The sequence below is a fragment of the Sciurus vulgaris genome, assembly GCF_902686455.1.
Source record: "Sciurus vulgaris genome assembly, chromosome: 7".
Taxonomy (NCBI): domain Eukaryota; kingdom Metazoa; phylum Chordata; class Mammalia; order Rodentia; family Sciuridae; genus Sciurus; species Sciurus vulgaris.
Window position 1 is genome coordinate 140,546,846 of NC_136467.1, and position 16,524 is coordinate 140,563,369.

General features: G+C 31.9%; 1 protein-coding gene across 1 annotated transcript; it reads right to left on the reverse strand.

Moving 5' to 3' along the window:
- Nucleotides 1–255: 255 nt before the first annotated feature.
- Nucleotides 256–16,015, reverse strand: LOC306665892 (adenosine 3'-phospho 5'-phosphosulfate transporter 2-like). Its single transcript, XM_079147544.1, is given in 10 exon segments — nucleotides 256–853; nucleotides 2,070–2,139; nucleotides 4,118–4,229; nucleotides 4,621–4,713; nucleotides 6,573–6,681; nucleotides 8,898–8,950; nucleotides 8,952–9,004; nucleotides 10,437–10,591; nucleotides 13,959–14,080; nucleotides 15,725–16,015. Coding segments are annotated over 10 exon segments (1,119 nt in total). The 5' UTR covers nucleotides 15,926–16,015; the 3' UTR covers nucleotides 256–702.
- Between the last annotated feature and the right edge of the window lie 509 nt (nucleotides 16,016–16,524).

Below are 16,524 nucleotides of genomic sequence, written 5' to 3' on the forward strand. Positions count from 1 at the left end.
TTAAAAAATCTAAGTCATTCATTTAGTACTTCTTTTGTAAAGAGTAGCAAAATATTCTTGTGATGCATACTTACATGCAGGATGATGACTGCTTTTATCATCTTGCCTACATCCTATATAGAACTTAACACATGTATTCTCTGAAGAATATTCTCATGAAAGACAAACCAAGGTTTTACAGCTCATGTTAAAGCCTTTCTACAACTTTCACTTCTGTCTTTATAACAAAATTCTATTGCCACATTTCTTTTAAAAAAATCACAAGATAATTTTATTTATAATGAATGTTATTCTCTCCAGACTTTAAATCATCAGTTACTCTTATAACAGAGAATCAATTTAAATACCACCAAAATGGAATGAAGACAAAACAATGTGCATATCAATGTTTTTCATATTCATAATGATATCCAAATAGTCTTGTTTCATGGTCCATTTCCACTGAAATTCTCAAGAAACTGCTAGGGGACTAGTCCTTCATGTAGAAATTTTATTGCAAGGTGTGCTAGATGTGGCTCTTCTTCATGTCAGAAGTCAGTCAAACAAATGCTCTGAAGAATGGCTGATACCACGAAAGTACTCATGTGCAATCCATCCAGAAACTAACAGTATGCCTTCATATCCTTTGGTTTTTTTTTTTTTCCTTTTGGAAAGCTGATTAGTGATTGTTCCCATAAAATTCTAAACAGGAAAAATCTATACCTATACAGTTTGTGCCAACGTCCTTGATTTTCTCATGATCACTGACTTGTTTATCAGATTATACAGTGATGGTAGTCTTATTTTATCCATATTTTTGCTGTAAACATTGAGAAATATGCCAAGAACAACTAGTAAACCAGACCATACATACCTAAGTGAAAGAAATAAGGAAAAAAGAATATTAAAATTAACAAGGTAACAATTTTTATTAACAATAATTTAATAATAATGTATGATATTTCTTCAATGAAATTAAATTTTGGTATTAGAGGGCTATGAAAACAGCATGAAAATATGAACGGTATTCTTTTATTTGCTTAGCTAGAATTACATATCTTTCATAATAAAAAATATAAAGTATCATATAAAATGAGGATCATTTCAACTTTGTGGATAATAGCATATTTAGAGTACAACTGCTACCAAAGTCTTAAGAGTACGCTTAAAATATTGGAAATATAAATCTACTAAGGCCATCTTGGGAATTCAACTCCACAATCCAACAAGTTGTTTCAGTTGCACAGAATACAAAAGGATAAAAAGGGACATGTCCATCAGTAAGCATAATTTAATTATTATAATGTACACCTAGCACATGCAGAAAAGAAAAGCAATTTACAGACAATGAATGATCTGTTAAACACTGATGGAGACTTATTTTAGGGTTACCTTTAAAGTTATATGTCGGTAAGTTTTCATGATGCTACTTTCAAACAAATACCAGTCAATAAAGAGAACAGTAAGCACTTTCATAAAAGGTCACAAACTAAGTAACTTGTGACACAACTTAGAGAATACTTCTCTACTTCAAATCCTTTGTAGAAAGAAGCCATCATTAAACAAGTAGTTTTTAAAAGCATGTACTATAAATATATAATTTATATATTTGCAACAGGGTATGGGGGAATCCCTTAATCTACACAATGTATACATCACTAGCATTCAATCAATATAGAAAAGAGGGTAACATTTGCACTGGGCTCTGCTTTGGCAATTTAAGTATACAAAATGACAGATTTGAAATAACAAATCATAAACATTTCTAAAATAGCAGAAGACAAATCAATAGATAAGAAGTCAAGGGCTGGGGGGAGATAGCTTAGTCAGTAGAGTACTTGCCTCGCCAAAAAAAAAAAAAAAAAAAAAAAAAAAAAAAAAAAAAAAAAAAAAAAGCTACTAAAGAAGTCAAAGTGAAAAGAAGTTTTTATAGAGCATAACAGAAAAAAAAAACCCACATTAACTTAATTAAAAAAAAATCAATTTATTTTCTGCAAAAAAAAGTTGAAAATAAGGCTGTTTAAGAGGAAATGTGAAATGATATCTAAAAATAGAGAAATCTGTTTTTTTTGCATTTGAAAAGTACTTACTGAAATGTGAATGGTTTAGCAAAGAATATGAACGAAAGTACAATGGTCATTGCTTTTCTTCCTGTTGTCACTGTAGGAGCAAAATATTGATTTAGAAGGTGCCTCTTACCATGGTAACATTTTGGAAGTCATCTATATTCAACAAGTATTTATAGCCAACTACATGCCAGAAACTATGTGAGGTGCCAGGAACGACGCAAAATAAAAACCAAATAACTAGGCACTGTTCCTGCTGCTATGTTTATGGCTTTGTAGGGAACCATGGATAATTAATACTGTGAGACGTTGAAGTCCAACTCTAGGAAGCACTCAACAGACACTATGGGACTGTGGAGCCACACCTTCCCTTACAGACTTAGTTTTGTAGAATAGAAAGGCTTTCTCTCCTAAGGAGGATGTGATTAGGTAGAGTGGGTCTATTTGTTAAAAATAGAAATGAATATACTAATATTTTAAAAACGGTGATCTCTGATAAGACGGAATAATTTTTATACTCCTCTTTACATGTCTACATTAACTCTTCTCTGTCCTTCCAGCGATTACACCTGGAGGTGTCCCATAAGGCTGAAACCTTTCTCCCCTGTCCCAGACAGAGGCAGGAACTGTGCACATCTGTATTATAGCCTTTCCTCCATGTCACAGAGTCAGCTGCTGTTTGTCCATGTGCTTTAGTTTCGTATCTTACTCATCCTTGTATCTCCAGACTCCACAGTTCCCTGGCACTCCACATTCAAAGCTTGAACAAACGAACACCAAATGAAAAAACTTATGGAAACGTGTCAGGGCCTTATTTCCAATATCTATTTTTGGTAGGAAAACCCATTTTTAGCTGTGTATACATTCTAGCCTCTCCTACACATGGTCAAGTGACTAGGCTGTGGCCAGTTAAACTTAAGCAGAAGTACTGTTTGCAATTTTTAAAAGGAGTTTCCATAAAGAGAAGGGTGTGCTTTTCACCTTCCCTTACTCCACCCCACTGCCTGGAGGGAGGCTGAAGATGGTCCAGGAGGTAAAAGGAGACTGGATTACGGATAACCATGGAGTTATCATGGTGTTACATGTGCTCAGGAGGCAGTGCAGAATATGGCAAAGAGCACAGGCATGAGCCAGATGGCTTTGGTTGGAACTCAGTCTCTAGTTAAGTATCGGACAAGTCAACTTACTTGTGCCTCAGTTTATCCATGTGTAAAATGGAATAAAAATAGTGCCTACAGTTTTAGGATTGTAGGAAATTTAAAATAATTAATATACATAAGATATTCAGAATTGTTTTTCAATATAATAAGGGCTATGTGTGTACTAGGTATTATTTATGACCACCTCTGGATTTCACAGAACAGGAAAAAACCAAAACAAAACTGCCTATACTGTCAAGATAAGGGCTGAATTTCAGTTCTGGCAAATGACAAGCATATCCAGTTACTGGCTCCTGGCATGTGGCCAAACATTCCTCTAAAACAACAAATACAAGCTTCACTCCTCTAGAGTGCCAAGTGAAGTCCTTGCACTGAGCAGGTGCATAACTTACTAGTGAGGAGAAAAGTTAACCTTGTTGTACTAGAAAATGTACAAATGTAAGGTTTAAAAGCTTGGATTCAAATGGACCCATCATATTTGAAATGCAAGGAATTTCAGCATTAAGTTAAAAGTGTATAAAGGTAATATTTTCTTTGAAAGTATTCATCCCATTATACTTTTACAGCAAATTCTTTTAATGTATTTAAAAAATTATCATTTGGATAAATATATACATTGTGCTTTAAAATTAAGCCGTTAGGGCCTGGGGTGTTGCTTGGTGGTAAAAGTGCTTGCCTGGCACACTAAGCCATGGGTTTGATCCCCAGCACCACAAAAAGAAAAAAGTAATTTTTTTAATTGAAAACAATAAATTAAGATGAAAGATCATTTTCTTTGGAATAGTAATTTTAAAAATCGCCACAAGTCAAAGAATAAACTGATGTAAAAGAACAACTTTCTTGCCTTTTGGAAAATAGCATCAGACAACATAAATGCTTACTTCATATTCTAAGCAAATAAATCCCTCCTACCTGTTACAGCAACCAGTGCACCAAACATTTTAATCAAAGCCAGAACAAAAGAAATTCCAAAGTATCCAGTGAGGGAAAAAAGGAATGCATAACCATAGGTCTGAACTGGATTCTGCAACAAATAAAAAAGCCTGTTAAAATATACAAAACAAACCCCAAGGTATTACAAATGAAATAAAACCACAGATTTTAATTAACTTCTTAAGCAATAATAAGCCACTCAACAATGCAGTCAAAGATTAGTTTTGATTTAATGGAAAAATAATGATGAAATTAAAAATCCTCAACTTCTACATTATGAACTGCTTAAAAATTAACTTATAGGGTATAGCAAGGATAAATAAATTTAAATACCTATCATTTCACTTCTGATCTGCAGTGTTATATTAGAGAAGTTATCAAATTATATCAATAATAGCCTTTTTAAATCAGAGGAATTAAGAATATAGGGAAAAAAAAACTAACAGAAGACATTTATTTTAAAAAATGTGATTAGTGTTTACCTTTGAACAAAATGCTACTGCAGGGCCTAATCCACTAGTGCATGTCAGTCCCAATAAAATGTACACAAAACCAATTGAATATGAATATAAAACCTAGAATAGATAAAAGTGGGAAAAAGCACTATCAAATCAAAATAGAAAATTGAGGGTTCTAAATAGAGTTCAGTTAATCTACTTAAGTTTGCAAAACAAAATCTTTTTAGTAGTATCATTCCCATTTGACCCAACTCTCTAGAAATGATGGTTGATCTTAATGGATTATAAGCATACACTTTATTTTATGTACCAAATAACAGCATTAATCCTATTCTGTACATGTACATAATTATTCATTTTTCTGCTCAGTTTAATTACTGAATACAAACCAGATTTTAACATCAGCATTCTAAGAATATATACAAAGTGAAACACTTAAGAGTTACTTATATGAGATGAAAAAAACCCCAAACATTAAGTTTGCAAAAGATATTAATATATTGAAAATAAGCAGTGTGTGGCATAATCTATTGCTTAATATTCTATTTTCCTTCAAATTTTATCTCTGTTCATTACAGTCCTCATAAACAGTCTCAGGTACTATGCTACTGCCCCAAATGAATTCCTCCAGATGGGTGTTCTTAGTCCACTGTTCCTTAACAATTTTCAAATGAAGAAACTAAAACTTAAGAGATGTGTTTTCCCAAATGTGAGGTAGTAAAGTTAGAATATGAACTGAGGCTATCTTGTTCACAGCTTACCATGTTAACAACTACATTTTATTAACTTTCTAACCACCAATAGCTCCATAATTCCCTCTTAGGTCAACCTTTCCTTATTTAGAAAGAGTGGTGATGATGATCAAGAGAATTACTGATGAAGAATAGTTACTGTATTACTAGGATGTACTTAAAGATGCACCCGTCTGCGCTGAGAAACGGGAAAGAATATTCCTCTATATCCTTAATGTGATGTATTCTGTCTATGAAGATTGCTGGTTATAAGATTAATGTGTACACACACTCACAAACACACACACACTTTCCTACACACAAAACCAGTTAGAAGATACAGCAAAAGAAAACAAGGTACTTACAATAACTTTAATAAGAACTGTGTTGGATTTATATTATGGAAATGTTAAGTACTAACAGACATTTAAAAAAATCACTTGAATAAAAGAAAGTCATACCTTATTCTTGGACTGAAAGAATCAAGTGTACAGATGCCATTCTCCCTAAATTAATTTATAATTCAATGCCATACCAATCACAATACCAATGGCATTTCTAGTTTTTTTGGGGGGAGTATGGACACTCAAGAATTACTATTGGTAGTAATGTTCTGAAAAAGAAAAGGAACAATGCTGGCTAGTCCTAACAGATGGTAAATGTATGGTAAAGCTGCTGTTGTTATATGTACTGGTGCAGAAATAAATTCAAGTGAATTCAACTGTACATTAGAATACGATATTAAAAAGAAGGCATTCAAAATAAGCTAGAAGAGTGACCTTATTTGATAAATGTAAACTGGAACAAAAGAGTAGTCATGAAAGAAGAATATTTTTAGAGTCTTGGATTGGATTAGGATTTAACAAAAAACAGAAATCATAATACTAGACAACATGGGTAATACATTAAAAATTTTAAAGTTAGGAAATCCCCAGCTAGACGTCAAAGATAAATGGATCATATAAAAATTATAACTTTTACGTGGAAAATAACATCAAATACAAGCAGGGAGTAAAATGACATGTAAATCAAAGAGAAAAAAGTGAATATATAGGCAGCTGTTAGCAAGAGTAGTGGTAGTTTTCTTTATACCTTCCTATAACATCTGACTGATTATTTTAGGAAAACAATGATAAACTAGCTTAAAATACAATGCATGTCGTTGATATTCTATTTCATAAAAGTAAGCACGTTGCCATTTTTTAATCTGTCTGACATGAAGGAAAAAAGCACTCAAGTATTTACCATTTCAGAATTAGAAGCATTGTGCAGTTTCATAGCTTTCTCTTGAACATTTCCAATGACAGCATCTGCACACAGTGCCAGGGAAATAAGCATCACCACCTTCAAGAAGGTATAAAGAAACAGTCTCCTTATTTATTTAAACACACGGACCAAAATCAAGTTCTAGCAGAAGTTAAATAGCCTAAAAAGCAAAAGAGCAACCACACTTGCTCTGTAAAGCTGAATATTCTTATCCATAATCAGCTGCAATAAGCACACAGGTGAAGATATTAAAACAAAAAGTCACACTAATAAGTGAGTTAATACTGTTATCATTATTGTGTTTCAATGTTAAATAACTCTCACCCTAGATTATATATTTGAAAAAAATTACTGTATTAAGGAAGTTCTAGCTTTATTATCTATTGCCTAATCATACATTTTATTCATCCAACTTGATTCTGAATGCTGTTTTACTGATTTCAAATATTGAAAGACATGGGATTTTTGAGGATCCTCAAAGGAATGTCCTACCCTGAAAGGCTATTCAAAGATAATCCCCGAATGTTCCGAATAATGGCAACAACATGAAAACACCTCAACTGTATCCTAAGGGGAATATTTTAAAGGAAAGTTTTATTTGAGCAAGTCTGGATACTGATACACACACACACACACACACACACTTTAATAGCCAATTTATCACGTCTTCTTTATAATACACTATAAAGATCAGAGTAGGGATAAGTGCTCATCAATCATTCTTCATGAGGTATGGCTGGGTTCTAATTCTCTTCAAAAATATACAGCTGGAACTTAGGAAGGGACAGCACCCAAGGTACAGTGAGAAGTTATGGGCCACAGGAGCCACTCTTCCTGCTGCGTCACTGTATATGGCTTTGCATCCATTACTTCCTCAACTTAGTCTACCTTCCCACCAGCTCTGTGTGAGGCAATTTATCATTATTTTGTTTTATGGGTGAAGGTTAAAGAGGTTTTATAATTTACTCATGGTTGTTGGTATTTTTAAGTCCTTCAAAGTGACTTTGAACCTACTACTCTCATTGCAAATTCTGTACCTTCTTTCAACATTGCCTTTTTCTAGGTTAAAAAAAAAAAATCAATTCTTGCTGATTTCAGGTATAATTTTTAGAGTTTCTGATTTGTGAAAATTAAGCATTCCTGAAAAATACAGACCATGATAAGAACAGCTGCAACTCACAGCATTTTCTGAAACTGAGCAGTGAGTGCGTATAATCAAGTTTAAAGAGCAGATGGAGTAAGTCCTACCAGACCCTTGAGGGTGTTCTGAGAGGCAGAACTGTTTACAATGAAATCCATTCACTCAGCCTGGCTAGCCAGGGTACTGAGGAAAACTGATAACTGGTAATATAAGTTTTGATTCTTAGGAAAATACATAATTTTTTTCATTATGTGAAAGTTTATTATTTTTCTCAGAAATAATTTCACTTTGTATTTGGTTATATTATTTTTTGCTCTTCTCTGAGCTTCTTTGAAGACCTAAACACTTTAAACAGTGTATCTGTCAAGTTAGGAGATGGGATGATACTAAATTAGTATTATTAGTAAAATTCCTTCAATAATTTAAGGGGAGTACTGTATACATAAAAACTTCAATAATACCACAAAACAATTTATCTGAAAGGCAAACTATAAGAACAGAACTCCCACACTTATTTTTTATTCATATTCTGCACATCTTATGAAAGTTTTTTCTGCTTTTGAGAAACCAAACTTTTATTTATAAAATTTTATGTAGCACACTAAAAGAAAACTTTTGGTAGAAAATTTAAGCACTTTGAGGTAATATTCATATTTACATATATAGTTTAATATTAAAGTACAACATACCTTTCCCCTTCAGCACAAACCATGACAATAAATACACAAATTTCAAAGTTTTTTGTTTTGTGGTGCTGGGGATTGAACCCAGGACTTACGCTAGGTAAGTGATCCATAAACTGAGCTCCATCCTCAGTCCTTTTTTTTTTTTTTTTTAAGGAGAGTAAAAACAATGACCTACTGCGTTTCACCTATTAATCATGTACAACAGTTCTATTCAGCATATAAAAAATTATCTAACCTATATTTGATAGTCAAAGAGTTTGATTGGGCAGCCTCATTATGTTAAAAATAAAAGGTACTAAAATAACTTACATTTCCAGAGTGTGATATTTTTAACTACAACCTATAAAAATCTAAAGGCCTTATGTTAGATATGAGAATCACAGATGTTATAGCATCATTTAAAATTCTTATGAAATTTAAGAAATTCTTACTCTAAATCAAAAGGCCTATATAATCTAGAAGTATAAATTTCTTTACCTGTCAGGTTGAAGTAGGTGCAATTGGCTGTCAGCAAGAGTAACACAAATCAGTGCCAAGGCTCATACATACAGCAGCAGAGACATCTGCCACGTTATACCGCTTTCCTATACAAAACAAAGGTAAGCCCACCTCATGTTAGATCTATGTGCTTAACCAAATAGAGCTGGGATCTGTTTTCATATCCAATGCCAAAAATATGAAGAACACTTAGATCAAGGGATGAGAAAGGGCTTCTGAAGTATTAAATAATCAATGGGCACAACACGTCTTTAAGTTAGAAATGGAATCCTACTTCATCTGTTATCATAGTAAATAAAATATATATGATCATACATTGTTTATTGGCAAGGATACCTTCTGAGAAATCCATCTTTAGTGATTACATTGCTGTGCGAATATCACAGAGTATACTTACACAGACTAAGACAGCTATGAAGTCCTTGGGCAATATTAATTTATGGGACCACCTTCCTATACATGGTCCACTGTAGAATGAAACATCTAATGTGGTACATGACTGTATTTTGGTGAAAACTGACAAGAATAATGGCCATTTGAAAGCATTAATTTTTTTCTATAGAAATGAATGCTTTTGGTGAATGCATATTAAAAGGTACAAATTTTCTTGTGATTTATAAATACCATGAGATATGTATAAATGTATAACTTTTTTTTAAAGATTGTAGGTAACATTATATGTGCCTCGCCAGGTTAAGTGTGATTTGATTTTTTTAAAGTATAAAAGAGTTGAATTTATTCAAATGAGAAGAAAAGAGTACCAGGAAGATAAGGGGGGACCAAAGAGGAGTTGCCTAAATGTGATTTTTAATAGGGAATGAAGTAAATTTCTCCCTCGGAATTTTTCATCCTGTGATGATGTCAAGTTGCTATAATACACACTTTCATTGTAAAAGGCTTATTTTGGGAAGGCATGTAAGGAATAAAATGAAATGTTGCTGTATATGACATTTAGTGATACAGGAACACTTGGATTATTGGAATATGCCTCATGACAGTCAACAGGAAGAACAACTCGATATCCTGCTAGTTGCTGTGGATTCTCCTCTCCTCATATGTTCATAGTTTTCAACTTAGCTGGGGTGCTAAGACATCACTAAGTCAGCAGGGTTAGCAGTCCACTCAGATTAAGCCCTACTTTAAAAGGACAATCACCCAATGTACATTGGAGGTTGAGTGTGGACTCTGAAGGGTAGAAGAATAAAAGAATTGAGAAAAGGAACTTTCCAGTACTTCTGAGTTAGGCCTTCAAATGTGAATATAGTATTGCTAGAAATGTGCTAAAATTTCAAAGAAAAATTCTTTTCTCTCAAGTCCAAATTATTGATTCCAGATACTGAGGTGTATCAGAGAAGTATCCATGTTTTTATAATACCTTATTTTATAAGATACCCCTCGTAACTGTTAGGATACCTAGATGCTCACTAAAATGTGATAGATATTTAGTGTTTTCCTAATGCTAGATGCCATAACATGTCCTACTGGTTTCAAATAGTATGAAATATATCATTACTATACCTTGAATAAAAACTCCTCCTAGCATAACAGGAATCAATTTGCAGCACTTGAAGATGACTTGGGTGGGATAATTCAGGTAGCCCAAGGAAGTGTTTGATAACCCCATAGTACCCACAGTTAGAAAAGCTATTATCATGTAGGTTTTTCCTGGTATTCTGTAAAAGACAATTTTTAAGACCTTCATTTTGGGACCCAATTCATACTACTTTAATATAATGTGTTTACAATGTGTAAATATCTAATTGCTTTTGTAATTTCTGGTTAATATTTCTGTAAATATCAGTAAAAATATCACTACTCTTAAAATTGAAACACTTTAAAAGAACACTGGTATAAATAACAATTTGCCTTTATATAATTAATCATAAATGAGAATTCTCAACTAAAAATTAAGAAGTTCTTACTGAAGGTATAAGCATCAAAGGGTTTTAAACAGCATTCCTAGCTACAGATAAAAACAATCTTGACTAAATTTAGAAAAAAAAGAGACTGCTTTAAAAAAATATTAGCCTCTATAATGTAAAAAGGCACCTAAAATAATTTCAACAAAACCTTAACTTCTCAACTGTTGTTCTATTTCCTAATGTTTCCATCTAGCATTAGGAAAAATTTATCTATCTATTCTGCTAGCATAACCTAAGCAGAATTTCTCTAGAAAAAGTGCATGAACTTTAAAATTTTTGACATGATTTTTATTTCACTATCTTATAATTCAACTCTCTGTGTTCTATAAAATGTCACAATAACTTTGAAATAAAGTATCTGACTCTCTCTGCTCTCAAATCTTTTAATTTTGGCTCTATTTAGATTTCCTAAAGGAGATTCTTAATTTGGCATCTTTAGAATTTCAAGTCATTATTGGGACCCTACACTCTCACTGACTAGATACTTAATGGTCTAAAATAATAATGTTGTACACTGGTGTTAGAAACATGATGAGACATTATTCACATAATTTGAGGATGCTATACACTTAAATGTAATTTCCATTTTGAAATGTGTTTTATGTTTACATCAAGGCAACAACATTCCTTCTTATCATTTATATGGTCAGATTATCAGGTAAAATAACTGGGAAACTTAATTGAAGTTCATCACATCTACATTTCAATTTTAGGCCTTTCCTATCAAAGTACTAATACAGTTGACAACATTTAATCCACTGGAAATAACTTGGTATGCCCGAATACAACAGAGTACACAAAGACATTTTCACGCTGTCCCTAAACCTCATAGTGCAAATCAGTGAAGAAGTACAGCAAAACTTTCCCTTATAATGACACTAATCTTAACTGTCAATTTCCTCAGACAATTGCAAAAATAGTGGTGGCCAGAAAATAAAATCAAAGAAATCAAATCAGAGAAATTACAAAGAAAGATCAGAGTAGTATAGCACAGGCAGAAAGAAAACCAGCTTGAAACTCAGGAGACCTAAACTCAAACAGTTTCAACTGACAATAACTAATATATAGTCTCATAAAAATCTCAGCAAGCTTCCAGATCTTTGTTTTCTCATTCGTAAAATAAGGAGGTTGGATTTTACCAGCTTGCCTCTAGAATTCTCACTTTTCGTATTTATTTAATGCCTCAATTACTTACTTCTTTAGAAGTGGGGGCAAAACCATAACAACAACAAAAAACCTTCAAAACAGATTTGACAGATCTTCTTTGTTAAAAATCAAAGTAATTAAAGTGGAATTGCAAGATACTCTTTGGTGAAAAATAATTAAGTAGAACATTTGGGATATTATACTTTATGATATGCATTATCATAAACACATCTGATTCCCAATAAAACTGAGAATTTCAGGGACTTCTGAGGTTTTGCCAGAGCTAATAAGTAGCACCAAAATTCAAACCCATGTTTTCTAACTTGAAATCCTGTTCTCTTTCCTATACCCAGCTATTTAAATAAACATAGAGGAAAAAAAACCCTTAACCAAAGAGTGTAGCTAATTATAGGTCTAAAGAAATTAGCACTAAATAAATTCAGAATTGGGTTATATTAATAATAAGTAGTATGTGGTTGGGCATATTTTCATTGTGTATATCTTTAATGATAATTTTTTTTATATTTAATATGACTCAGAAGGAAAAGGTTTCAATTCACAATTTACCTTTAAGTTCTATAATTCTTCAGATTCTTTCACTTACATTTAAATCATAAATCTTATTTTAAAACATATTATTGTCATGTGGCTTAAAGGTTGGGGTAAACATGGCCCACTCCCATCTCACCTAGGTAGCTAGCTAATGGAAAAGGTTTCCTTTTGAAATCTGACAGGAGATACATTATCTTTGTGTCACTTTTCACTTAACAAAGATGGCATCCGTTGTCTTTTTTACCTTAGAAGCAATTAGAGACCAAGCAGTTGGCAATGGTTTAAAAAATCTTCAGGTTTCCTTAAATATTAGTCTTGACAGATGTATTTCATTGCTTTTTTATTCTATCACTTATGACCTTATATGTTATAATTTCAGAGCAAGAAAAAAAGGAGGATAATATTCTGAGAAATTAAAATATTTTTATTGTAACTACTATAACAATTTATTGGCAATAAAGAGTATGGCAGGTAAAATTAGATCCTGTGAAGAAACATGTGTCACAGATTCTTCCATGAAGAATCTTATGTTATAGAATTATTTAAAATTGTACAGTTATCAACTTCAAAATCATGTTAAACTATGAAATTTTAAAAAAATTTACTAAAGGATTAAACATATACACAAAAGAAGATAGAATGCCCATATTATAGTCTTTATTGCATTTAAACTGCCCAACAGATATATGAAATCAATATAGGGTGTGATAATAAAGAAATGACCACTCTTCTCACATTTATCAAAATTTCACATTCAGATTCCTAACCACCTTCTATTTATAATGAGAGGACTGTTTCTTGAATGTTGTTAAATGTCATCAAAACATATTGATATTTTTCAATTGTACATGGTTGTTAATTTGAAAGATATTATCAAACCAGTCACTTTAGTTTTAACACAAAGCAATGAAGTACGTTTCTCTAATGTTTAAGAATGAAAATATTAGCAACTGGCTATTCCATGGCCGTGTTAATTGAATATATCCCCTGAAATATTAACTTCACATTTTAAAAATCACTACAAAAACAGACATTTCACTCCACTACCTCCATGTCAGTTGCCCATAAATCTTCCTGTAATTACACCTATTTCAGTGAATTTCAATAAACATACATGTACTTCTATCAAAAAGATAGACTTTATCACAAGTTGACCATAAGTATATATTCAATTTTGTAATATTACACTCAAAGAGAGGCCTCATTTTTTTCAGTGTATAAAGGAAACATTAATTTTACTAAGCTGATTATATACTGATAATTCATGATTAGATAACATTAATAGGAAATATAAATGTTATGCATATTTAAATAGCTAAATAAAAAAATTTAAAAGAAAGATTCAACTAATACTAAAGAAGATTCAACTAATACTAGTGAACTTAACTAACAACAAAACAAAAAAAATCAAGCTACATACCTTCTCCTTTTATCCTGAATAAGCTGAAGTTCTATTAGGCCAAATATGGAGTAAAAATGCAATTGCACTAAAGTAAGGTACCAGCCATAGGACTTAAAACCCTCCACTGAAAATATTAATTCCTGTCAAAAGACATATGGATACTGTTAATTTCAAGTGGATGGACCAACTTACTCATGTTAAATTCTCACGAACACATTTTAAAAGAAATCAAGTCATAGTCCCCACTCCCATCAAATATAAGACTCATTATAGTACCTTAAGAGAGGTTAGACATTAGTTCTCTCAAAAGAACTGACACTATAGACCCAGGTATGAAATAAGCAGAAATATAAAGGAACAAGATGCGATGCTTCTTTTTTTTAAGCAAAACAAAAGACACCACAATTAAAAGTTGCCCAAAACAATGAAAAAGGTGACTGATTCAAGAAATTTCACAATAAAAGTGGTAAACTGCAAATGTAACTTGCAGTGGTTTTTCTAATTTAAAAGTTTGCACATAGTGGGTTAGCAACAAAAATAGTTCAATCATGATCAAATATATGAAAAAATGTATCTAATGAAATTTGTAAGGTAAATTTCTAATTCATTTTCCTTTGCAAGAAGGAAAATTACCTTTGGTGCCAACCTATTTTTAAGAGTGTGAAATGCTGAAGACAAAAAGTTTCAACAAGAAATTCCAATCTCTATTTTTAACTGTCATCCATTATATGTTAAGTTATATCATGTTCTAGTAGGAAATCAATTGTAATTGTTGATATTTTTAATGCCTGTTTTACCTTAATATTCTACATGGCATTCTTGTAACCAAGTCAAAATTCTCCTTCTTTGTCTACATTTATCTGTGTAATTCATTTCTAAGACAATGAAAAAGAGTAATCTTTTTAAAATCACCCTAATTCACTAGTATTAACGTATGCCAGATATAGTATGTTTTAAGAAAAAGCATCACTTTCCTTTCCTTGAATTACAAAGCTTCTCTCACCTTATTAAAAATCTAAGTTGCTAAAGACTGAAAACATTCATTAATTAAATGGTGATTAATAACACTTATTCCCACTTTTACATCCTGTTTTTACTAGCCTGGATCCTCACTCAACAGCCCACGTTTTTGAAGGTTAGAAATCTGCTGTTGACCAAATGTATAGTACTACCGCAAAACACAATGCAAATAAGAAACAAACTATTGCAATGTTAGAAGTGTAAACAAAAATTACAGATAGGTAAGATTCTGGCAAAGTTAGATTAGAGAAAATTAAAATAAAAATGAGAGGTACTTAAAAATGGATTTGACTATTACAGGACTAAAAGGGACACCCTTAGAAAAATCATAAAATATCGTGATATATTTTTGTAAAAAAATCTTTTATCACTGAGCTCAAAGAATCAACAATAAATTGTGCTATATTCAATTTTATTGGAAAACTGTGTTCCCAGGTATCAACCAATACTTGAAGTGTTCTTCTTTTTAAAAACTAACACATGGCTGCAACTACCCACATTTTGTTGAATATTTTAAAATTTATTTCATAATTTAAGTTTTTTAAGATAGTGGTCTTTCCTCCCCACTAAAAATACTTAACTCTGAAAATGTGATCTGTTTCAGAAGCCCTTTTAAGAAGTCCTTTTGTATTTCTCTATGAAAAATTCAAATTTATAAATCAACTGGTAAACTGTTAGTAAAAATATCAGACAAAATTTTTAATCAGTGCTGATACTGAAATTAACTACTATAAATAATTAACATATTACAAATAACTATTTACCTGCAAATATCCATAAATTAGGTAAAATACAAAAACTCCAGCAACACATATGAAAAACTGAGTAAGTTTGTTAAATTTGCTGAGATTTATGCCAAGTACTATAATGTCATCAATTGACTTAATGTGTGGTGACATTGCTTGGGTTTTGGATGGCACAGTAATAGAGATGTATTTCTTGGAGTTGTTGAACTTGAGGTCCATTGTTTTTATTTTGCTGCATTCAGGCCTTTGGGAGTTAGCTTTGTTGGTTTGCTTTTTTTCGTTTAATACTTCTTCTGCATGCTGTGCCAAGTCCTAGAGAAGGAATACACAAATGAGGTAAAACATTCGTATCATGAAGTATTTATGCTCCAAAAACTAATCCAAACTCTAAAATTGTGTACATGAGGTTAATTACATATGATGTTAATATATTAACTCAATTCCAGCTTCTAAACAACCAAAACCAACACACCTAACTGCCAATTTATTTACACTTGATAAAGAGCAATTGCACCACTCAACTGGATGTAGACCATACTCATTTCCACAGCAACAAACCAAATTGTTTTGTCAAAGAACTAAGCAGGATGTTATGTTTTTATATCTAGTAAACAGATAACTTTTAAAGTTTACAATAGTGTATGCATTACATTCTCGACATTAAAGTCAATCTTTACTTGGATAACAGTAAAGAAGGTGGTGTTCCTTTAAATACTAAAACAACTGTAAAATCTATTTGCCAGTAACATTTTAAAAGTCACCCAACTGTAAGTTGCTTAAAAAGCTAATTTACCAGAGACTGTAGAATGAATAATATG